The sequence below is a fragment of the Bubalus kerabau genome, chromosome 4 (genome assembly GCF_029407905.1).
Source record: "Bubalus kerabau isolate K-KA32 ecotype Philippines breed swamp buffalo chromosome 4, PCC_UOA_SB_1v2, whole genome shotgun sequence".
Lineage (NCBI taxonomy): Eukaryota > Metazoa > Chordata > Mammalia > Artiodactyla > Bovidae > Bubalus > Bubalus kerabau.
The window spans coordinates 118,555,979-118,581,705 of record NC_073627.1 but is presented as its reverse complement, the minus strand read 5'-3'; the positions used below and the strand labels follow the sequence as shown (position 1 = coordinate 118,581,705).

General features: G+C 39.4%; 1 protein-coding gene across 5 annotated transcripts in view; it reads right to left on the bottom strand.

The window, feature by feature from the left end:
- Positions 1 to 25,727, bottom strand: part of PCSK5 (proprotein convertase subtilisin/kexin type 5) — a 521,444-nt gene that overhangs the window by 466,520 nt on the left and 29,197 nt on the right. For all 5 annotated transcript variants that reach the window (XM_055578327.1, XM_055578328.1, XM_055578329.1 and 2 more), the window contains exon 2: positions 9,500 to 9,604. In XM_055578327.1, coding sequence (XP_055434302.1) covers positions 9,500 to 9,604 — 105 coding nt within the window. The remainder of the gene's footprint in view (positions 1 to 9,499; positions 9,605 to 25,727) is intronic.

Below are 25,727 nucleotides of genomic sequence, written 5' to 3'. Positions count from 1 at the left end.
TAACTACACACACATATACACAGGTCTTTTTATTTGTTTGTTTTTAAATATAAAACGTAAACAGGATAGGCCCTTCTATACCATTGTTGTTGTTTTTTTTTTTACTTTACATATTATTTTCAAGATTTTTCCTTACCAGTATGTATAGATTTATAACACCATTTTAATGGAGAACTTACTATTTTATTATAAGAATTTAACCTATGCTTTTGATCTTTTCTTATATGTACAAATTGTTATACTGTACTATACATCAATATTTCCCTGAGTACATGCATGAACAATGATGAGTCTTCAAATGAGGGGAGAATCAATGCTCAGAGGAAACTAAGGGCTCACTCCCCAGAGATCAGAGCAAGAATAAGGATCCAAAGGTTCTTTATGCTGTACCATATTGTCTCTTTTTTATGTCATAGAATTGATTGACATTTGGTAGAATTGAGCACAGAAACAAAATTCACAAGCGCTTTTTAACAAATCATGCCTTTTCAATGGTGATGTTTTAGTTGGATCTCTTATTTACTCTCACATTCATTAAAATAAAGACATAAATCAGTACGTTTCTCTTCAAAGTCAGACAAATAAAACAGCTTTGAGCTTTGTTGTTGTTGCTGGCTTTTGTTGTTTTTTTGCTGTTTTCGCTTATTGCTTACTTATTATATCCTAACTTGCCCAAGAGTTCAACAGAATCTGTGGCTCTAAAGTTCCCTTCTTAAGACATGTTACAGACCAAATGTTTGTGTTTCTGCAAAATTCATATGTTGAAACCTAATACTCAACGTGATGCCATCTAGAGGTCTGGCCTTTGGAAGGTAATTAGGTCATGAGGGTGGAGCTCCTATAAATGGGATTAGTGCTGTTATAAAAGAGATCTCAGAGTGCTCCCTTGCCTCTTCTGCCAGGTGATATTACAGTAAGAGGATGACTGTCTATGAATCAGGAAGTGGGCTCTCGCCAGACACGAAATCTGCCAGCACCTTGATCTTGAACTTGATCAAGTTCATCACCTTGAACTTCCCAGCCTCTAAGACAAGAAGAAATAAACTTCTGTTGTTTACAAGCTACCTTGTCTATGATATCTTGTCCTAAGCAACCTGAACTAAGAACAGATCTATCTAGAAATTCAGAATGTTGTTTTCATTCCATTTTCATTTCATCACCCCCTGTTGTAGAAGCTGATACCTTAGAAATTCTACATAAAATAAGAAAGTAATAAAGATTTTACATTTGACATTTCCTTCAAGTGACTGAAGCGGCAAAAATCCATAATCTACCCTGCTGCTGCTAAGTTGCTTCAGTTGTGTCTGACTCCGTGTGACCCCATAGACGGCAGCCCACCAGGCTCCCCCGTCCCTGGGATTCTCCAGGCAAGAACACTGGAGCGGGTTGCCATTTCCTTCTCCAATGCATGAAAGTGAAAAGGGAAAGTGAAGTCGCTCAGTTGTGTCCAACTCTTAGCGACCCCATGGACTGCAGCCTACCAGGCTCCTCCGTCCATGGGATTTTCCAGGCAAGAGTACTGGAGTGGGGTGCCATTGCCTTCTCCATAATCTACCCTACGCCTGTCCTATCTAATTCCTCTTCCTCTTTTTACATGGTCATTACTTTATTTGTTGTTTGTTCTTTTCTTCAACTTATCCTGTTTCTTCCAGGTTTCATTTCCTGTTGAGACTGTTGTCAGTGGAAAACTGGTCAAAAACATAAGAAGAGCTGGGATGAACATTCCCCACACCACCACCACTGTGTCCTCACCTGCAGCAGCCCCTTCCTCAAAACTCAAGAGCCCTGAGCTTATTATTTATCCTTAAAAATCTTCATATTTTGGTTTGGAGACTAAGACATAGAGAAAAATCATGCTTGATCCACCCAGAGGAGTGTGACTGACACAATGAAACCAGCGTTCAGGTCAGGATAAGACCGAGGCCAAATTATGAAGGTGCCTGCTTTCCCACCTTGCCCATCTCAGGGATGACAACCTGGGGTGCCCTTCGGATGCTTTTTTGTTGGCCCCATGCATATGTTTAAACTTTTAAATCATTGGCCAACATTTCAAATTGAGAAATGTCCTGTGAAAGTCCAGACTTGCCGGTTCTGAAGTGGCAAACCCAGGCCAGCTCGCCAACACGATGCTGCTGGGCAGTGGCTACTCCCGCACGCATGGCAGGGGCTCTCCCCTCTGTCCTATGCCCACTGATTTTCCATCTGGCCCATCATACTTTTTTCTTATCTCCAATCCACTGTGGGCATGTGAGTTTATAACTTTGGAAATGAAATGCTGCCAAGTGCTCTCTAATAAAGATTTGGCAACTTTTCCAAAGTAGCTTAAAAAACTACTTTTTGAATTCACTCCTGTCTATAAGGGATTTGGGTCATGACCCAAACTTTCCCATCAGAGAACCTAGCAGTGTACAATCTGACTCTCTGGTTTCTGATCATTTTGACATCTAGGAGATGTGAAAACAAGACAGAAAAGAAGGGAAGGTGGAGGACTTAGTGGCATCTGTACCCACACACTCCTCTGTCTCTGCTACACTCCCAGCCATCCTGCCATTATACCTGCATCACAGGTTGCAAACTTACAGCTGAAATGCTTCTCCCAGGAGTCTACACAGTCTAATGGGATTTGCAAAGGCACAGAAATGCTATCAAAAGTTGAAGCCAGGACCTTGCTATAGCAGTCACATTTCATAACTGGTGAAAGGTGGTTAAAGGAGGTCATCCAGAACAAGAGAGCCCCCAACATGCCTGTTGAGCACTACATCCACATCCTCTCTGCTTATCATCAGACTCAAGTCTACACTCCTTCCAGAAGAACACAAGGCATTCTCAAGATACCTGGTAACTACTTTCATTCACTGGTGAGATCCTGTGAGGCAAGCGTGCAGTCATCAGGGTTATGACACATGCTGAAAACACACAGCCTCAGGTTCCTGCCCCAAAGGAGACAGCCCCTCTCGTCCAAATGAACATACCCAGAATCTGCCCACACAGTCACTGAGCACAAGCCCAGGAATGTTGTTATAAAACTGCACTTCACAGAACAAAGTGAAATCATGAAGTTAGCATCAATTTCAGACCAGAGAGCAGAAAACTAACACTAACCTACCAGAGAAAGCAGTCCAGGGGAGCCCCAATTGCAATGAGGGCACGTGAGGTGAGAGGAAGTGGGGCAGCAGCCCGAACAGGAAGCACTTGTACTCAGGGTAGAAGGAATGTGGAAGAGGCAAAGCTGCGGTTCATGCCTGGGAATAGGGCAAGATGGAGCGCAGACACTCCTGAGCATCTGTTTCTAACTGAATAAGGTTTTTTTACTTTCAAAGGTCCCCTGGGCAGATCAGGTGTGTGCCAACAACTTATAAATGGTTTGCTTCAGAGTTAAGGAAAAGAGTAAACTAATGCACTGGTTGTCTCCATAGATCAGTGATATATCAATCTACAGTGAAGATAAACTGATTCTGAAATTATAAAGTGAATCCATGGGAAATGGGGTTTGCCTGATAAATAGATGTATACAACTTTTCAGGAACATGACCACTATGTACAACAAAGTACTCCTGTACTCTCACTTTACTCCATCACATGGCCTTTTTAAAATTAGTTTTTATTGGAATATAGCACATACACATGCACGATTGCTTTACAATGTTGGATTCATTTCTGCTGTACAGCAAAGTGCATCAGCTACATGTATACATGTGCAAAAGTGCGAAGTCGCTCAACTGCATCCAACTCTGCAACCCCATGGACTGTAGACCACCAGGCTCCTCTATCCATGGATTCTCCAGGCAAGGATACTGGAGGGGGTTGCCATGCCCTCGTCTAGGGGATCTTCCCAATCCAGGGATCAAACCTGCATCTCTTATGTCTCCTGCATTGGCAAATGGGTTCTTTACCTCTAGTGCCACCTGGGAAGGCCATGTGTACATACATCCCCTCTTTTCTGGATTTCCTTCCCATTTAGGTCACCAGAGAGCACTGTGTACAGCCCCCTGAGCTATACAGTAGGTTTTCATTAGCTATCTAGTTTATACATGGTATCAATAGTGTGTGTGTATACACACACACACACATACAATGGAATATTACTCAGCCATAAGAAGGAATAAAACTGGATCATTTGCAAAGATGTGGATGGACCTAGAAACTGTCATACAGAGTGAAATAAGTCAGAAAGAGCAAAACAAATATCATATATTAATGCATATATGTGGAATCTAGAAAAATGGTATACATGATCTTGTCTGCAAAACAGAAATAGAGACACAGACCCAGAGAACAAGCATATAGACACTAAGAGGGGAAGAGGGCAGTGAGATGAACTGGGACATCACGTGGTCTTCACCCTTGAGGCAAAAAGAAAAATTCCTATCATCTGAAAATCAAATCCTGGATACAACAGGTGCCAACCGGGATTAGCAAGGAATTTGAACTTACCTTTCTTCCTTCACAGGTTTGATTTCTTCTGATCTTGCCAACTATCTCTAATTACTTCATTCTCCCTTCTTGTCTTTTTCCTACACTCCTTTAGCTCATTGTACAAAGTTTGAATGCCCTGCTCTAAAATTCCCTTCAGAGGAAATGGCTTATGTGTAAATATAACAAATGAGCAATTTCTCTGTAAACTAAAGCTTTGAACTTAATTCTGGGCCACACTGACAGAGGACCAATTGCAGTTCTGTATGACTAAGTGATGCACTCCAACTATATAAAGAGCTGTTATGTATAAATCTAGGTAAAAGTAGATCCTACAGGTAGAAGTTACAGGCAAGCAGATTTTAGCTCAACACGTTAAATCTCTTCAATTTTAGAAATGTTTGCCTTGTCCATTACTCAGCTTTCTGTCATTGGGCATGTTTAACAGATTTGAAAATGATCCTCACAGGAATATGATGGAGGGTATGCCAGCTATTAAATAAGAAAGAGAGAAGTCTTACTCTAAGGAGCCTATGCTGCTGCTGCTGCTGCTAGGTCGCTTCAGTCGTATCCAACTCTGTGCGACCCCATAGACGGCAGCCCACCAGGCTGCCCCATCCCTGGGATTCTCCAGGCAAGAACACTGGAGTGGGTTGCCATTTCCTTCTCCAATGCATGAAAGTGAAAAGTGAAAGTGAAGTCGTTCAGTCATGTCCGACTCTTTGTGACCCCATGGACTACAGCCTACCAGGCTCCTCCATCCATGGGATTTTCCAGACAAGAGTACTGGAGTGGGCTGCCATTGCCTTCTCCAAGGAGTCTATGACTGCACAGTAAATAAAACAATGTTAATAGTTTTTCCGTATTTGAGATACACAGCTATACAACACCCATACAACACCATGGGTTGATAAGATGAACTTTAGGAAAAAATAAGAGGATAAATTGCTCATCCCTGAGACCAGAGCAGAAGGTAATACTGTCCTAGATTTGGATAAAAATTGATCTTTATATCTGAAGACAGAAAAGGGATTAGAAAAGATAAGAGATTGAAAGGCCAATATCTTCGAGATAAAATCTAATGGGCAAAGGCAGTCGTTGTGTTTGCATATTAACTATACATGGAGAGGTCATGGGGGCTCACTGAGTAACAGTTTATAATTTTGTTTTTAAAAGCCTGCTCTAATGGGAAATGTAGGATTCTGACTTTCTGTTCTGGGGAAGGAGGAGAAGAATGAAAGAAAAGTATCTCCTCTGCCCCCGCCTGTATCTGCATGGGCAGCTAAAGAGCTGTAAAGAACTTTTATTCCCAAGAGCTCCTGTAGATTACGCCCTCTTTGACCAAAATGCCAAAGGGCTGGCAAAGATTTCTAAGCAGATTAATGAGAGGCTTCTGGGAATCTTAACTCAAGACTGCTGTTTCTCAAATTTAACCTAGGTCTCTTGGAGAAAAGTTGGTGAGTCAAGAACATTATAAGACTCACCCTTCCAACTGCTGTAACACTGTACCAACACTTTTCGGGGAACTGTGTTATTACTGTATAGCGATGCTATCTTAGAAGTCTGTGGATCCCTGTCATTTGAAAGCTACTCATAACATACTGTTAACATATGGGAATCCAGTCTATTCTTGTTCTCTGCACTCATGTGCCCCAACTGACCACAGCATTTTCTTAGCACCAAGAGGGTTATTCTTACAACATTGCTACTTTTGCATATCCTTCTTTAGAACCCTCTAAGTAAAAACGATAGCAGGGAGAAGAAGGAGCCATGCAATTTACTCCAGCAAGTAAAAGCTAGGATCTGTTGAGTGTATGTATTCCTTGCAATTCACCCATGTGTGTCTTCCTATTCTGGAGACGATGATGAACAAAAATAACTTCACGCATCACCAATGTTTTCCACCAAGCCATTTCACATGGTCCATCCCCTAATCATAAAAGTGCTTCCAACTCTGGCACACAAAGCACCCACCGCACACACACCCAAGATTAAAGAAAAGGAGATCTGCCTAGAAAGCAAGTCACACTGACACTTTATACTCCCCATGAGGTCTGCTGGGAGTGAAAAAATATAAAGTCAGCCAATAGAAATTTACATAGTCTCCAAGTCTTTCCCCACAAAACAGTTATTAATTAGGTGGGAGGAAAACTTTATTTTTAAAATAAAAAAAAACTGGCAGACACCACCTTCATCAAGTAACCGAAGTTAAAATCAAGGAAAATGAAACACATCAATGTCATGTACCTCTGATCTGATACACTGGGAAGAACACAGCACTTATCAGGTTCTTACCAAGCCTGAATCTAATCTCAAACAATCAGACAAGCCCAACTTGAGAGATTCGCCAAAATAATTGGTCAGTACTCTGCAAAAGTTCTAGATCGTGAAAGAAAAGAGAGGGGAAGAGAAGGGAAAGGAAGGAAAAAGAAAACAAAAAGAAGATGAAGATGAAGTATGACAGTGTTTATACCGAGGGGGCTTGGGGAACATGACAACTGATGTGCTCCTGGCTCGGAAAAGAGAGAACTGGCAAGATATGAATAAAATCTGTAAATCAGATAGTAATACTGAATCGATGTTAATATCCAGATTTTACCAAAATGTGAGCCAATGTATATCCAGTTATGTGTCAAAAATGTCCATGGTTTTAGTAAATACACAGTGAAGTATTTAAAGGGGCATTGTGTCTGCAATTCGCACCCATATTTTCAAAAAGAAACATATACATACCTGGAACTGCATGTGTATAGAGAGGAGAGAGAGAAAAAGATCAAGTAAACATGATAAAATGTAAAAAGTGTTAACATTTGGGGAATCTGGAAAGCAAACATAGGAATTCTTCATAATGCTTTTGCAACTTCTCTGTAATAAAGTTGTTTTTTGTTTGTTTTTTTTTTTAATTAAAAAGGAAACTTAACCTCGCAGGCCTGAGCTTTTTGAGGAGGAAACTGAGAAGGAAGAAGAATATAGTAGACCCCATCTCCTTCGCTCCTCCATCCCCAACACTGAGAAGCACTGTAACATCTTGTAATTAAAAAAAGCTATATCTGAAAGCTACTGTGGGAGGCTGCCGCAAGCTCGCTAAGAGGACTACCCTACCCACAAATCCTCAAAGCCTAACACAGGGGCTGGCATATCCCAGAGGCTCAAGAAATGACCAGTTGAAGGAATGATCGGACTTTAAGAAATATCTGAAAAAAACTGTGGGCGATTGCCCATTTGGGGCCCTCCATCTGCAAAGTTGGTAGAGCTGTGGCATCTCTTGTATAAACAGCTGGATGGGAAAGAAGGGCAGGCGTGTCAGAATGAGGAGGAAGGTACAGTCCTACCCTGGGCTGTTCCTTGCGCTGAGGAGGAGGAGGAACTGAGTTGTGTACCCTGAGGCTGGCATGAACCAGCCCTGCTTCTCTGCGCTGGGTGGGGAAGGATGAACACATCGAGCACTGTGTGTTCCAGCATCCGAGGTCTCGGTTGGGTCCTGCACGCGCAATCTGATACATTGAGATAGGAAGGGGAGACAGCGTCCCCAAGAAAACATTAAGGATTGAAACAGCTCTATGTTTTCTTCTGTTCTAACCTCCCAAACCAATTAGTACTCGGATTTTCAAATTCACATTGGCTATGCACATGAGGTCTGAAATTAAAATCATTTAAATTACTGAAGTTCAGGAAAGCTTTGGAAAAGTTAACAGATGAAAAACGTGACTCCGCTTCAAAAACTCTGCTAATTCAAGAACGTCCTAACAGATTGCTTTTCCAGTAACATTTAATTCTGAATAGAGATGAAGGGGAAATATATATATTTATATAATCCACAGGCTGCCAGAGTATTAAGTATCATGGGATGTTCCTCTAACCCATGGAAAATTGGGCCTTATGACAAAAGCGTTTTTTCTAACCACCAAGATATAATTTTACAATCATGAACACTGTGTGATAATATTCCAGAAAAAAATTAAACAAGGCAAACTGTGGCACATAACCGAGGGCAGGACTCCAAACTGCAAACCTGATTTGCATATTAATTCAAATAGGGACCTTGTTGCTTTAATAAGGAATATAATTTTCGAGGAATCTCGAGGTGAAATTGTTATGCTCACTGGTAGGGACTTGCTGACCAATTTATTTGAAAATGAGCTCATACAGTAAACCCTAATGATAACGAGGAAAAAGCAACGCTTCCTAACAAGTAAACAACAAACATGAGCCCACAGGTGACCAGGTTGGTACCCCTGTCCTCTCTTCATCCTTACTTACCATATCTGGGAGGCCAAGTGGTTCTCTGTCAGAGACAATCCCTTCCTCCAACTTAGTAAGGACAGGCAGTTAACTCATCCCCAGAGCTTTAGGTGCCAGTTAACGAGCCTGTTTGTCCCTAATACAACCCCACCACTTACTATCTCTCATTTCAAAGCTGAACTGCCACCAACATGGACTGGGTGAATCTAGACATAGAAACAGATGTCCTCCTAGCTTCTCCCAGGATTATGCTTTCTGTACAGCCCAAAAGGATTGGGGTCAAGAGAACGTGTAAGAAAGATCTCTGATGAGCCCCCAAGAGAAGTAGCCAGCTTCTATCTATTCTGTGCTCAGAATTCCTCCTGTCTCAGACATGGTCTAGGCCATGGTCTGGTCTTTGAGCTCCCAATGGACTGGCTGTATTAATGCCAACTGAAACTGCAAGGATCACGGTGACCTGAAGCTTCTGGAAGAGACCCCTCTATGGAGCTCAGATAGAACTTCAGATTTGTATGCAAATACGCAGAAGGTATGGTCTCCTTAACACTTCACTATTTCTGAATACATCCCTATCTGCCCTCACATATATACCCTTTTCATTTCTCTATGACAACTCCTACTTCTGATAGCCCTGGGCTGTTCTACAACTAGGATGATACAGGCACTTCAATAAGAAATCAAACCATCGCCTATTTTTGGTCTGAAAAGGAAACAAAGATACTGGATAGTATGATCACTCTTGAAATTTAAGCCTTCGTGCTAGTTACCAGCTCCTAGTGTGAGATTACCAATGAAAAATGCAGAAGATCTATCTCTTGGTCCCCACCCAGCTGGTTCTTCTTACCTTTGGTTCCATTGAAATGAAACTGTGGGTTCCTCTGCTTGAGAGAACTGACCTTTTAATCGTCCTGCTGTGATAGAAGTGGTAGTAATCCTTCAGGGCCCCGATCTGTAAAGGTAGGAGGGAAGGAACAAAAGAGAGTTCATGTATTAAAACATCTTCATTTTCCTGGTTTTTCATTAAAATAAGAACACTAAACCAAAAAAAAAAACACACAAAAAACCCATAAATTATGCAGTTGCTGGCCGCGCTTCAATGTTACTTGAACCTTGGTGATCACTTTTCAAAAGAAAGACATGTGATATGAGATGAGCGTCCTTGACGCAGTGACTGCAGAACTAAAGATTATAATGGGGCAGCCTAGGCTCTCCCTATCTCCTTTTTAATGTTTAATTTATATGCAGCATTCTAAGTAATTCTATATCAATCTATATCCAAATGTGGGAAAGAAAAAAAAAAATCGAATAGCTATCTGCTTATAAAAACACATTGCATTTTGTTTGCTCTGATAAATGTACAATGAAAGACCTTGTTAGATTACTTATATCATTAATTTGAAACAAGTCCTAAGCAGTTTATCATTTGCAAAGAAAACACTACTTAGTTTGTTTCCTGACTTCAGTAGACAGTATAAATACATAGCCTTTATTCATGTGTTGCAAAACTAAAAGCAGAATTTCTAAAACAAAAGATTGTATGTCTTATCAGCTAAGCTTCCTGTGTGAAAATAGCTTAATTGCCCTTATCTTAACCATTTCTTTAACAGATTAGTCTTCTCATTTATGTACCCCTTTCTTTAGTTAAAAACAATTAGGTTTAGGATAGCTGTAAAAATAAATCCCTGTACATTCTAAAAAAAACACAATCCCAAACAAGCATATTCTTTCAGTAGATCATGAAATATGGATCACATAATGGACATTAAATCATGCAATGAGCTAATGCAGGAGAGCTTGGTTCTAGATTTGGCTTACAGTCACCAAAAATGTCTTCTTGAATAAATTGCATATACTTACTATGCCTCAGTATCATTGTCTATAAAACTGGACTTCAGGCTAGTTCATGTCTAAGATCACTACAGCTCTCAGATTCCATTCTTTAACACTTATATTTCCTTGCTTTTGGGCAAATATATTAAGGGTCTATTTCTCCACTGCTAGAACAGCACTGCTCTACTGTAAAAGAATGACTATGATCAGGATATTTTCCAATTAGGACAATTCCAAAGTTAGGCCTTCTTAATTTAAAAAAACAGAAGTCATTGGCTCAGCTTACTTTTTTCAGATAAAGGGTTTATTTTTATTTCCATCTTTTCATCACATTCTCAAACATCGTCCCACCCTTCCAGTAGGGATGATTAACCAAATTTCTGTGCCATTTAAGAGTCATCTCCTCACTGAGACTTCATGCTTTAATTGAATGTTTTTTATCTTCATTAAATATGAATGTCTGGAGTCTCCCACTTCTGATTCAAGTGGAAACTGCCCAGATATACACAGAAGAGATCCTGGACTCTGCAAACAAGTGGGAAATGAGGAAATCTAGCTAAAACTTCTAATCTCAGTGATCCTGAACTCTGAAGTAATAGAAAACAATAAGGAAGAGGGCACAGCTGCCAGTCCCAGTCTGTAAGGGTGTTTTAAGAAGGATTTACAGGCCAATTTTAAAATTCCAAAGGACTAAGGGTAGAATTCAGGAGGGGCTGCTTAATCCTTTATCAGAAAATCTTAAAATCCCAAGAAGCTTAGAGCTTTCATCTCATGGAGCTTCTGTCAAGAATGCTCCTTGGGTAAATACAGTAGTTTTTGTGAAAAGGAACAGAGAATCTCTGAGGAAGAATTTATTACTAACATGAAAAATATTAGTGTGTTTAAGATCATGTCCACTCAACTATTACAGAATTTCTCCTACTATAGGAAATGACTGAATTCAACTCAACTATTAAACCATGGATGAAATACACCCTGAAAATATATTCAGATCCTTTGCGGCTTCAATGGTACAGGCCAGAATCCTGGCCTAATGCAGTGTGTACATAGAGCTGGAAAGTGGAACCCTTATCTTGACTTAACTTCGCTGAAATCTGGGATACATCACTTAACCTCTTTGGGCCTTAGTTTCCTCAACTGTGAAATAAGGACACAGGAAGTGTAGTACACAGAAATTGGGCATCAGAGTGAAACGGGAGATGACAGTGTTTATGAGTTCACATGGCTATAAAGATCGAATGTAACAGCAGGTACATTGCCTTGTCAGGTCACTGCCTGTCACACAGTAAGTGGCAGAAGGTTATGAGTTTCCTTTCTAAATTTATATTTAAATCCTACCTTCTCTCACCTCTTATCTTCGAATTAATCCCTCACCTCTGTCTCTTGGTCAGGATTCCTCTTGATCTACTCTGGTATCACCTCCCTTATTTCACTGGCAAAAATCAAAAGGGTTGATGATACACTGTTGACAAGATGTAGGCACAAATGCAGCTTCTACAGGATCGGAAAAGCTCTGGTACAAGTGTTTGGAATGTCATTTGGTCATATCAGTAAAATTATACACAGTACTTAACCTTTGACTTAGCCTTTCTACATCTTCAAATTAATTCTACAGATATAATAGTCACTTATGAACAAGAATGGGTGTTTGGCAGAGCAAATTTTGTAAAAGCAAAAGAAGCCAAACTGGCTGCCATCAATGGGTGATTGGTTCTACATGAACTGAAATGGATTGATCTTCAAGGGAGGGGGTTAAATAAATAAATATAGGTGCAGAGAGGCATATATTACGACCCAATTTTTTCAGGAGAAAAAGGAAGAATGTAGAGGGCATGTGTGTTTATATGCATGGGGTATTTCAAGAAGGAAACTTGACAAACTGAAGAAGAAGGATTTTCTTTTCATTATTTATGTGGATGCATTATTTTTTTAAACTTAACACAAACACATATCTGAAACAGTACACAACCAAATCCTATCTACTTTTCCAGGGGAAAATATGCTCATCCAATCCCATAGGACTGATACAGGGAGCCACATCTATTGGGGCCATTAAGTCTTTTTAGCAGTAATCTTTATTTAATATCCATCTTTAAGGGATTCCATTTCCAGGGGTCCCCAACCTCTGGGATCTAATGCCTGATGATCTGAGGGGGAGCCGATGCAATAACAGAAACAAAGTGCAGGGTAAATACAATGCTCTTGAATCATTCTGAAACCATCACCACCCCCTAGTCCATGGAAAAATTGTCTTCCCACCAAACAGGCCCTGTTGCCATCGAGGTTGGGGACCACTGCTCTACAGGTTGCAGAATGGTGGTCACTGATTGGCTGATGCTTCAATTACTGAACGCCTGTCATGTCATGTTATTTAACTTCATCTCCCCAAGAGCTTTTGAAGATAAATATCATTATCTCCAATTTGATAAAGGAGGCTGTTGAGGCTCTAGTAGTGTCCAAAGGCACACAGCTGGTATTGTGAGGTGATAAAATGTATACCTTTATTGACTGTCTCACGTCGGGGTGAATTTAGTTAAGTTTCATGGTGCATCTCATGAATGGGTTCAGAAGAAGCATTCCAACATCCTTCTAGTGAGTCTTCCTATACTGCAGAGCTAAAGTCTATGCAACCAGAGTTCTGAATGTGATTAAGGTTCTACCAAAAAAAGGCAGACTATGGCATTGTGAGGCATGCTCTTGGAGACATTTAGGTTTCTTAACGATGGTGGTGGTAGAGGTCTTAGTACCTGCTTGCTAGCTTTCTGGGCATGGATTTGCACATTCTGTTTTGTCAGTCAGTTGGAAAGAGATTTGAGAAGAAATACAGGGGTATCATAGGGTAGCTTCCTCCCTCCTCAGCTGCCTCACTGAAGCAGAAGCAGCTGTTCTGGTGGGGGCCCATTCTGTAGTGGCTTTGGGGCCCTTTTCTGAAACTTGGCCTTCCTGATGAATTCTCCAAGCTATTTAATAGTCAATAGTGAATGTCTTCCAAAACAGACCAAGCACTGGATTCAGCAGTTGGCTCCACTGAACATTCCAAATTGGACAGACGACAACTTCTGAAAAAGTAATTTTACGCGTATACAATCTCACGTGACTTAGAGACCCTCCAAGTTATGTACCTCTGAAGTCATGGGCTACAGGCAAAACCAAGCTCCAGGCTACAGATGAGCCACAGTGTCTGCTCTGATATCCTGTCTGTTAAATAGCTACACTGGTTTCTAGGCTTCTCACAGCTGCTTGCACCAAACTCCTCTCTCCAGTCTTTCTATACAGTGGCCAGAGTTAGGTATAAAATGTACATTTGGATGTCATATGTCATACCCCTGCTCCAAATCCTTGAATGGCTTCCCTTTGCTCTTAAAATAAATAGTAAGATTTGATATTATTTAATAATACAGTTTTTAAAGTAAATAATAATAATATCATATCAACATTTGTGTTGTACCAGGAAGCAGTCTACGTGCTTTACCTAAACTCATGGAGTAAAGAGCACGATCCACCTTCGACCTGCAGGGCCTGTGGGATCGGGTGCTGCCTCCCTCTTGCCTCACGTCAAGTCACATTTGCAGGTAATTCCTTCAGTTCCTGGACCATGTGATGCCGATATACACCCTCTCCCTGTTGCACCCTTCCCTACCAGCAGCCCCCACCTTGCTTTTTCTTCCTTACCCTTTAGGTCTCACCACAAGAAGGAAGCCTGCAAGCTCCCAGACCTGGTCAGCTTCCTTTATTACATCATCTCACAGAGTCCTAAGATTATATACCTTTAGTCATAGCTGATTAGTGCAATTATTCTTTGAATAGCTGTGTCCCCACCTGCATGCCTGTAAGTTCCTACGAGGTAGAGGTGCCTCTGTTTGTTCCCAGTTCCTGGTACATGGCTCAACACACAGTGTGTTCTCAGGAGGGAAAAGCCTCTTGAATGAACAATGTGAAAATCAGAATACTTATATTGCTAAAGCTACAGATGTTAGAGCTATATCTGATTCAAAATCTTCAGGATGAGAATCACAGAGCTATTAAATTAAGGCCCCCAAAAAAGAAAAAAAAAGGGGGGGGGTGGTTATTTCTACCGTAACTGAAGTCCCAAGTCTGCTGGGATTATGGTTCTGAAGGTGGTAGGTGAGACATCTCTACATTTTTTGGCAAGCCAAGAGCTAAGGAACAGTGTGCATTAGTTCAATTATTCTACCTCATCCAAACAAAGTAATCTGTATTAAATATTTTCATATCTTTCTTATATGTTTAAGATAAATATAAAAATAATATCTATATATAAAAACATCTAAAAGCATCATTATGCCTCTCATCTAGTAATATGTCTCTTATTGGCAAGAATTGTGTCTTTTACATTCTTTCAACAGCACTGTGCATGTGGAGGGCATTTAATAAACACTAAGAAGAAAAATGTCATAACATGTTGGAAGTGATTCAAAAGAAAGACAGTGTATGAAAACACAGCAGTAATATTGTCTATAAGGAGGAATTTCATTTAGATCCTCTGGGGTAATGTAAAAGAAAACATGACTGTGTTTATATGTTATGCAATAGCAACAAGGGCTAAAACAAGGAACAATACATAACTAACACTGGGACATCTTATAAATAAATCAAGAACTAAAGGAGTAGATGAAGTATATGATCAATAGCAGATCAAAGCGCACACTTTTCCTTAACACCACATAAAGGAACGAGAATAATTCCTTCCCATTTGATCTTCTTAAACTCCTCTTTTATATAGCTACTCTCTTCCTTGCCTAGCAACACAACTCGTATACACAACACTAAGTCGATGAGTTTCATCTCTCATTCTCAATTCTGTCAAGCATTTGTGCTTTTTCTTCCTTAGTCGGAGCCCTTTGTCCTTGCACTCAGAATTTTCCTATCACTACTTTTACTCAAACTAGATTATGTTCTTAGGAAAGGCTTTTTATAAATTCTTTTTACTAAGGTGTAAATGACTAGTAAGACACTGTCCTGGTTCTTCCATGGACAAGTGCATTTGATCAGAAAATTAAAACATAAGCCAAATAACTGAGTTCATAGTGCTTGCAATTAAAAAAAAATCACTTTTTTATCATTAAAAAAATGATAAAAAAGAATCATTGGAGGCTTTTTTCCCCTCTTTTTCTGCCAGTAGGAGAGAATTTTTCCAGTGTTCCTAAATTCCTGTCACAGGTGAGCTGTTAACTTCTGAGCAGAGAGCTGGAAGCCAGAAGACCCATATTATGCACTGGCTTTACCCCTGATGAGGAGCTTGTGGCCGGTCAGAATTCATTCACTACTAACAGACTTACCTGTGCTGGCAGCTAAAACCCTCACCAGCCTAATGACTTATAGTCATTACACACATAGAGTTTGCAAATTTCTTCTAGACAGTTCTATAGGGTGCCCAATCATGCTGTTTGCTCAGTACGGACATGTTTCTAGGGACACAGGATTCTTCAGTGCTTAAATTGGATCAGGCCCCGGCAAACTGGGAGAGTCGGTCACCTTGGTTATGAAGTGCCGAGATCACGGGCACCTCAATGAACCAGCAGCTCTTGGCTGCTTGTCTGCCTTATTTTCCTTCCCATCCTCTCCAACTTACATATATCCCCAAATTCTGTACTCTTTTTTGATAAGTTTTTTTTTTTTCACCACCAGTCGACAACTAGATTTTTTTTTAATGAGCAAAAGTTTGAACAGATATATCACAAAAGATATACAAATGACCACTAAGCATGTGAAAAGATGCTCAAATGAAAATTAAAATAATAGCAGCACTATACACATACCAAAATGGCTAAAATTTAAAAGGCAGACAATATCAATTTTTAATGAGATTGCAGAGCATCAGAATTCTTATACATTGCTAGTGAGAGGAGAAAATGGTTCAACATCTTTGGAAAATCATGTGGTAATTTCTTAGGAAACATATATCATCCTATTGATCCAGCTATTTCATTTATAGTATTTACGCAAAAGAAATGAAGACCTATTTTCAGACAAAAAAAATGTGGTTTTTTTTGTTGTTTATAGCACACACAGATGTTTACAGCAGCTTTCTTAATAACAGCCCCAAACTGGAAACAATGCAAATATCCATCAACAGGTGAATGGATAAATAAACTATGGTATATCTATAGAATGGAATGCCCAGCAATAAGAAGGAGCAAACCTCTGATGATGCATGCGGCAACATGGATGAAGGTCAAAACAGCATGCTGACACCAAGAGCACATACTGTATGATTCCACTGATAAGAAATTCTAGGACAGTTACTCTATCACGACAACAAACAGATCAGTGATAACCTTGGGGAAAGCCTAGAGAAACTTCGGAGTCTGGGGAATTTCTGTATCACAACTGTGGCAGTAATTCCATCAGTGATAAGTGCTCCTGCATGCTGGAACTAGCTCAATGAAGGTTTGCAAAATCCAAATGCATCTTTTTCCAACACATTCTTCAGGGACATCACATTGATAACCTGACATCAACAATGGCAGAAGTTTTTAGCACATCAGGAAAAATTGGTAAAGGTTACAATTTAAGGTTTCTTTTTTTCTCTGAAAGTCACTTGTTTAGTGTTTATCAGCACACCTCAGGGTATGTATGTTTGTCAAAGCTCATGTAATCTTAGCTAAAAATGGGTGCCTTGGGGAATATTTAAATTATACCTCAATAATGGTGAATTCAAAAGTTGTAGCTCCTCTAATGACTTCTGGTTCTCCTCCCCATCTGTAGAATGATTCAGAGACTGGGAAATGCGAGAACCCAGTGACATGGGGCTCTTCAGTCCAGATTTTCTCCCATCCTCTCAGGTGAGGTGGGGAGAAACCAAGTCAGTAAGATTATTCTTCTTGCAGCTCAACATCTTTCTAATACCCACAATTAACGTTTGAAACTCCTGCTTGCTAAATTCCATTCAGACAGAAAGCTCCAGAAGCAGTGCCAGGGTACACTGATTTCCCTTCATTAAAATGTTGACTGTGGTGACTCCTTTGTACTTCCCTGAAAGGATTCAAACCATTGTTATTATTTGCCTTCTGTGTTCCAGACTTTGTAACATTCAAAGGAGACTCAGAGAGAGGGTGGCCATGATTGCTTTCTCCAAAGTCACCAAGAACTCTCCAACTTTAGAGCCTTTACACCTGCTTTTCCTCTGCCAAAAAATGCTCTTCTAGAAATCTCTATGACTCACATCTTCTCTTCTTTCAAGTGTTTGCTAAAATGCCCGCTTCACAGGGAGGATTTCCAAGACCACCCCACTTGAAATTACCATCTCCCTCTTCAGCATACTCCATTGCCCCTTCCCTGATTTAATTTTCCCCTTCACACTTATCACCTCTTAACATTATATATTCTCTGTATTTGTCTCATTTATTGTTGGTCTTCCTCTACCAGAATGTTAGCTTCAGAGAATGTGAATTTTTGTTTTACTCACTGCTGGATCAGCCCTAGCTCTTATTAGCAGTGTCAGGTATCCCAATAAATAATTGAATGAATGAATGGTCCATGCTCTTGAGGTAATCAAAGCAACAGTGAGCATGTCTCTAAACCTTACGGAAGGCTTCTTGGAAATCTCTTTATAATCCTTTCTGTGATATAACATTAACACATAACATAACACAGACTTTACTCTTATTAAATGTTGAATGAATGAATGACATTATCATATGCAAACATGTTCAGAAGTTAATAATTTATTATGAACAACTGCATGATCACCAAAACCTGCCTTTATATTTCCCTCTCTTATTTTATCATAATCCATGACCTCTTAGAATCACTGAACAAAAGTGGTATGTATAACAAGGCTGTTGAATTCATTAAATGTTAAATTAGAAGGCAAGTAACTTCAGAAATCTGATGAACTGCTAATATTTATGAAGTACAAACAAACTGCCCAGCATCACTGCCCTGTATCCTCACAACAGTATGAGGTAGGTATCACAGTTTCCATTTCATATGCACAAAAGCAGAAGCTCACAAAATTTAAGAACTTGCCTAGAGCCAGTTAGGAAAGAGCCGAGTTCAGGTTGACTCCAGATAGCCTAACTCCACGGCAAATGTTAACTACTCTAAAAGATGTTTAAAATAAAAGGTTTCTAAGGGTGAATTTAAAACAATTACCCATAAGACGGTGCTCCTAAGAGTTGTATGCAGAGGGGATGTTTTTAGGGACATTTCTGTCTACTTTGAGCAGATACAGAAAAGAAAGTGTTGAAAAGCATCCCTGAGAGTAATGAGAGCCCATCCCTGTCCTCTATGCAGACAGGAAGCCTGGTCTCTATTTCCTATTCTACCACTGACCCCAAGACACTTACAACAGTGTCTTCACATAGATGAGAAAGTATCTTTAAGGCACACCTTCACCTTGAAGTTCAAGGGGCATTCTAAGTTAAATTAGTATAATACCTGGTACCAAGCACCTTGGATGCTATTTCACTGGGCCATGAAATGCCACAAAATGATATGAAAAATGTCTTACTTAGACTTGAAGTTTCAAGTCAATCACTCAGATCTTCAGAGAACCAACCATATTAGAATACATGAAATCAGAGCAAAAGCATTACAATCATTTTTTAAAAATCAGGATACTCAAGTGAAAATCTATTACCTCTATGATTTTAGAGAAACTTTCTAAAACATGCATACATGTGACAGGCTCAATTATGGTCCCCTAAAAATGTTCATATCCTAATCCTCAGAACCGGTGGCTATGTCACCCTCTATGGGAAAAAGGACAATGCAGCTGTGATTAAGAGTTTTGAGATGGGGAGATTATCCCGGATTATCTGGGTAGGCCCAATGAGATCACAAGGGTTCTTATAAGAAGGAGGTGGCAAAATCAGAGAGAAGTTATGGCAGAAGCATAGGTCAGAGAGAGAGAGAGATGGAAACAGAGATCAGAGATGGGGAGACAGGGAGAAAGAAAAAGAGGTCAAAGAGAGAGACCTAGAGATTTGAAGATGCTATGTTGCTGGCTCTGATGATGAAGGAAGGGGTGACAGATGAGTCAAGGAATTCAAGTGGCTTCTAGAAGCAAAAGGCAAGGAGATGAGTCTAGAATCTCATCTTGTCTAGAATCTCCAGAAGGAAGACAACTCTGATGACATCTTCACTTTAGGTTAGGACCTCTGACCTTAAGAACTGAAAGGTAATAATTTTATGTTGTTTTAAGCCATTAAGTTTGTGATCATTTGTTACATACAGCAGCAATAAGAAACTAATACAATATATAACTAGTATCTCAGTAGATATGCATGAGAAGCAAAGAAAATGAAACTAGACTATTTGTATTTGGAGTTTGTTTATTTTTCATAATTTTCAGGACCCTGGGTATTCAGTTATCAATTTCTATGTAGCTGTGAAAGTGAAAGTGAAGTCACTTAGCCATGTCCGACTCTTTGCAACCCCATGGATATAGCCTACCAGGCTCATCTCTCCATGGAATTTTCCAGGGAAGAGTACTGGAGTGGGTTGCCATTTCCTTCTCGAGGAGATCTTCCCGACCCAGGGATCGAATGCTGGTCTCCTGCATTGCAGGCAGATGCTTTAATTACCATCTGAGCCACCAGGGAAGCCAGATAGTGATGAGTATCAGCCCTGTACTCTGCTCAGCACCTTTGTTAGCACTCTCTTGCTTAATCTTCAAAGCAAACTGAAAAGTAAGATAAAGCATCTTGCCCAGCAAAAGAGGAGTAAGTCACTTGTTTGTTCAAAGCCATTATGTAATTAATACTACTAACAACAATAGCTACCACTTGCTGATGCTTTCCTACATAATATCCAATCTTTCCAACAGCCCTGCAAAAGAAGGAGAATTATTCTAATTTTATGGAGAAGAAAACAGCCCAAGTGAGAAAATGTCTGAGTCTGATCTCAAAAAATCTAAGCTTTTTCTAGTCACAGCACTTTGATTTTTATTTAAAATTTATTCAAAGGGTTTTTTCTATCACCACATTGGATTCAATGTGCACACTCAAATATCCACTCCTCATCCTACCCTTTTGCCCTCACCAAGATGAGGCCTCATTATTTTATTCTAAAGCTATCTGATCAGTACAGCATAGCAGAATCTATGTCCCTATAGTTCATCATAAAAGTGAGTGATCAAAAACGTCTTGACTACAAATACCAAGCAAGCAAGAAACAGGTATGACAATTTCACCAGGGAAATGTAAGACAGAGAATATAGAGTAAGCACCAGATTTTCCCAGGTTCAAGTGAGAAAACTACAATCTACCCCACTATTCACACAGGACAGGAGATCTGCCTCAAAACAAATCAGAGAGTAACAAAGTTGGAAAAGACTTACACAGAATTTTGATCTGCCTTTCCTCCATTGAGTACAGGAATCTATTCTTCAACCTTTATACACAGAGCACTGCATTTTCTGGGGCAGCACATTTGTTACAAAGTTATTCCAGATAATCAGTCTAAATCCACTCCTCACTCCTGGTTCTAGCTTGTGATGGCAACCCATAGGGTCATCCTTCTTGTGTGTGCAAGACAGCCAACACGTCCGGACTGGGTCTTCCTTGTTCTTGGCTGAACATCTGAGTTTTTCCATTTTTTCCCTCAGGAGACAAGCCGTCGCAAAGTTGCTTCCCCTAGACATGCCAACATCTGCTATGCTTCCCCAGAAAACTTGGAGCCCAGAACATAACACATCTCGACTCTAGGTATGGTGGAGCCAGAATGGAATCATGATCCTATGACCTCCCTGGGTGATGTCCTACTACTAGAGTAGCTTAGAATTGAAATATTTTTAGCAGAATGCACTTGGCCAACTAAAAAATCCTCAGATGCCCTTTTTAATTTGGTTCTCCTCCAGTCTATATTTTAACTTCTTAAATGTAAATGATAGAAATTTACATTTCTGTTGAATATAGAATGTCATTTTCTATATTTTGCTCTATATATTCACAGCATGCCTAAACATCTGGTTCTTTACTGAGAGCACACTCTAGGTCAAGCACTGATCCAAAGATACTGAAGATAGAGTGAACAAAACAAAGACCCTGTTAAGATGCAGGTAACGTTCTGACCTGACTCAGACAACCGCATTGTGTCAATTGCAAGTTTGAAATTTACATCTTCTCTATTGAATCAGAATATTTCTCCCAAGAGCACTGAAATAATTTTTTATATTAGTCTATTATACAAAAGAATGGGATTTCACATTCAATGTATAATATGTTTGTAACAGTTATGTAAGAATGAACTGTAAATGGTGTTAGGCTTTTATTTTCTTCTATCCATTTTTTTCCAAAATGAATAATTATGCCCTTAATGTAATATATTACATTATTACTGAGGAATCATACTATATTCCTCAGATAAAAACATTTATGACTGCTGTTTATAGTTAGCTATTCTTTTAAAAAGTTTTTAAAAACCCATATGTAAGTAATTTCTGGAGAAACTACAAGAAATTATTGTTTAATATTTAATCTATTCCACCTGTTTGTAATACACATATCACACAAATAAACACACACACATACACACAAAGTAGAGAGTCCAAGAGATGCTGAGAGAGAAAGAGCACACACAGCCTACATTATTCTTTTCATTACTGATCACCTTTGCAACTTGAAAGCATTTCCACATACTACATGGAAACACACACATTCTGATAGGTGGCCACATTTCTAGAATTACACCAGGAACACTAAATTTTCTCTTTATATTCAATGACTCTCAACCCTTGCTATACATTAGAATTATATGGAGGCTAAAAAAAATACTAAATATTAGTTTCCCTTTACATCCAGTCCAGAGATTCTGATGTAAGGATATGAGTTAAAGCCAGGGCATGAGTATTTTCTTTGAAAAAGCATTCTAAATGATTCTACAGGTGAACAACCACTGTTCTAATCTATTCATCTAATTCTTCAGAAATAGGACAATTTACTCTGAATTCTATCATCTTTGTTCAATTATTCCTATCTAATTAATTAAAGTAAGTTTAAATGAGAAAGTATCTAATCAATTTGATTTCAGCACTAATGTAACTGGTATGTTTTGTTCTTTTATTCATCCTTTTAATTATTTCAAAAGCCATCTTCCCCAAAAAAAATATTTTTAGAAAAATATATTTAGTATAACCAGATTCAGAATTTCCTATATTTTATCATACTGGTAAACAGAAGCTATGTTGAGCTCTACAGAATTTTAAATGACACAGTTTATTCGTAAAAGGGAAGACTCTGAGGGAAAAGCTGTGAGCATTAAGAACACGTGACAGAAACAATGTGTGCTTAAGACAGATGATGGTCTCATCACCCTCAGTTAAAAAACCTTCTTAGGAGGAGAAGCTCTGTCTCTTTCTAAAGGCTGTTCAGAGATGCCCTGTTCTTTTGTCCCTATCTTGGTCCTTCCTGGAGACTGGCCGTGTTAACACTTGCAGGAAAGTGACCTTAAACACAGAACCCAGAGCAGGGGATAAGCAATAGCATCTGTGTGTATGAGAGGTGGGAGAGGTGTCCAGTCAGGTGTTCAGTTCTCCATCTAAGCAGATGTGAGGTTGGGTCCCATTTTTATAGCTCCTGAAGCTCTGCCACTGGATACAGCTATTGGCCACTTGTATTAAAGATGTCACAGATGCATACCTATTGGTGGTGGTGGTTTAATCGCTAAGTCGTGTCTGACTCTTGCGACCCCATGGATTATAGCCCGCCAGGCTTCTCTGTCCATAACATTCTCCAGGCAAGAATACTGGAGTGGGTTGCCATTTCCTTCTCCAGGAGATCTTCCTGACTCAGGAATCAAACCTGGGTCTCCTGCATTGCAGGCAGATTCTTTCCCAACTGAGCTATAAGGGAAGCCCTATTAGAATGGATTAAATAAAAGAAAAACAGCAAAACCAAATGATGGTGAGGATGCGGGTAAATGGAAGGTCACACAGTGTTGGGAATATTTGGAAAATTGTTTGGCAGTTTCCTATAAAAATAAATATTCATGTATGATATGACCCAAAAATCCCCCTCCTAAATATGTTCTCCAAGAAAAATAAGAATTTACGTTCATACAAAAACTTGTACATGAGTATTTACATCAGCTTTACTCATAATCACCAACAAGTGGAAACAACCCTTTGTCCTACAACTGGTGAATGAATACACAAACTGGTATACCCACAATGGAATACCACTCAATGATTAAAAGGAATGCGTTTACTCATTAATTAATTAGGAATGAATCTCACATGCATTATAACAAGGGAAAGAAACCAGGTTCAAAATGTTGTATAAAAATGCATATTCCACTAATACAACATTGTGGAAGAGGTAATATCGACCAGAAAATACATTAGTGGTTGCCAAGAATTGGGGTGCAGCAAGAGACTGATTGGCTTCCCTGGTAGCTCAGCTGGTAAAGAATCTCTCTGCAATGCAGGAAACTTTGGTTCGATTCCTGGATCGGGAGGAGGATCCCCTGGAGAAGGGACAGGATACCCACTCCAGTATTCTTGGGCTTCCCTGGTGGCTCAGATGGTAAAGAATCCGCCTGCAATGCACGAGACCTGGGTTTGATCCCTGGGTTGGGAAGATCCCCTGGAGGAGGGCATGGCAACCCACTCCAGTATTCTTGACTGGAGAATCCCCATGGACAGAGGAGCCTGGTGGACTGCAGTCCATGTGGTTGCAAAGAGTCTGATAGAACTGAGCAACTAAGCACAGCAGCAGCAAGAGGCTGATTACAAAGGAGCACTAGAGAGTCCTTTTCAGGTGACAGAATTGTTCTGTACCTTTATTTTGAAGGTGGTCACATGACTATACGCATTTGTCAAAACCTACAGAACTATATAGAGATTTTTAATGTATGCAAATAATACCTCAAATAAACCTGATCCCCAAAAATGTGTATAGGGAAAGGTCCGGGAATAAAAGTGAATTAGTTGGAAAGGTGATGTAAATGGAAAAGCAAAAAGTTAAGGAGTTGTTTGGATTAAAATATATTACCAAATTGGCTTTATTCAATTAAAGAGCTTCCCTAAAGCCATAGCAACCACTTCAACATTTGGAATTACACAGTACAAACAGAAACCCTGAGAACCATTCACAATATGTAAAGCTTTCTTTTTATCAAAAGAATGAGGTCTTGCAACATCTCTTAGTAAAGGACTGTTTTCCACGAACACGACCACCTGAGTCACAACAAAATACAACTGATTATGCTAAAGAATGAGGTCACATGAAGCTACTGTAAACTATGAAAATATGGCTGGTGACTTTGAAACAAAAATGAAAAAGCATAAATGACTCGGTCTCCTAAATGTTGTTAACGACATCTAACATAACTGCCTTGAAAATAAGCAAAGATCTATAAATTGGTGGTTCTCAAAGTATGGCCCCAGGATTAGAGGCATCAGACCAGCAGTATTGACAGCTCCCAGGAGCTTAGCAGAAGTGCACACTCCCGTGCCCAACCCCAACCTGAATCAGAATCTAGTCATTTCCCTCTTGGCCAACTCTAAGTTCAAGAAGTGAGGACACGGCCATCATGAATGACTGATGAAAAAAACATCCAGAAAAGGACGTGAGTATGTTGCTATCTTCACCTGTGCAGCCAAGGTGAAGTACAAACCTACCCCCACCATATTCCCATACAATCTATATAGTTTTAGGGTTTTAATTATAGGCTTTGCCCTTTTAAAATGCTATGAGCCCAATCTATATTTAAAATAAAATTGGATTTCAAGTAGAATTTTATGCAAACTCAATTCTAGGAGATAATTAAAAACATTAATAATGTTCATAGTACTAAGAGAGGTATAGTTATCTGTGATGGATCAGTTCATTCCATAACCAAGTGAATAAAGTTTCAGAACTAAAACTTCACAAGTGATATATGTACTAATAATTGAAACTATTAAAAATTAAAAGTTGTCTCACAATAACCATTAGGTCTTGCCATATTCTACTTAATGTGGACTATATCTTCTTAGTTTCTGCTTTCTGTGTAGAGGATCAATAATGATTTCTAAATTTTCAATAACTATCTCAAGCTGTAAAGATCAGAACATGTTTTTCTTCTTCTTTTCAAGTAAACTGTTTTGATATTTCAACAGATGTCTTAGTAGAAAAATGTTATTTTCATCCATTTGAGAGTTTATCAAGCACTGAGAAGATGTATAAAGTTGCCCCAAATATCATCATAATTATACCATCAGATATACAAGGCTTTATTTGCATTATCAATATCTCCTCTGGAGTCCTGCTTTATTGACACTATCAGTCTATGAT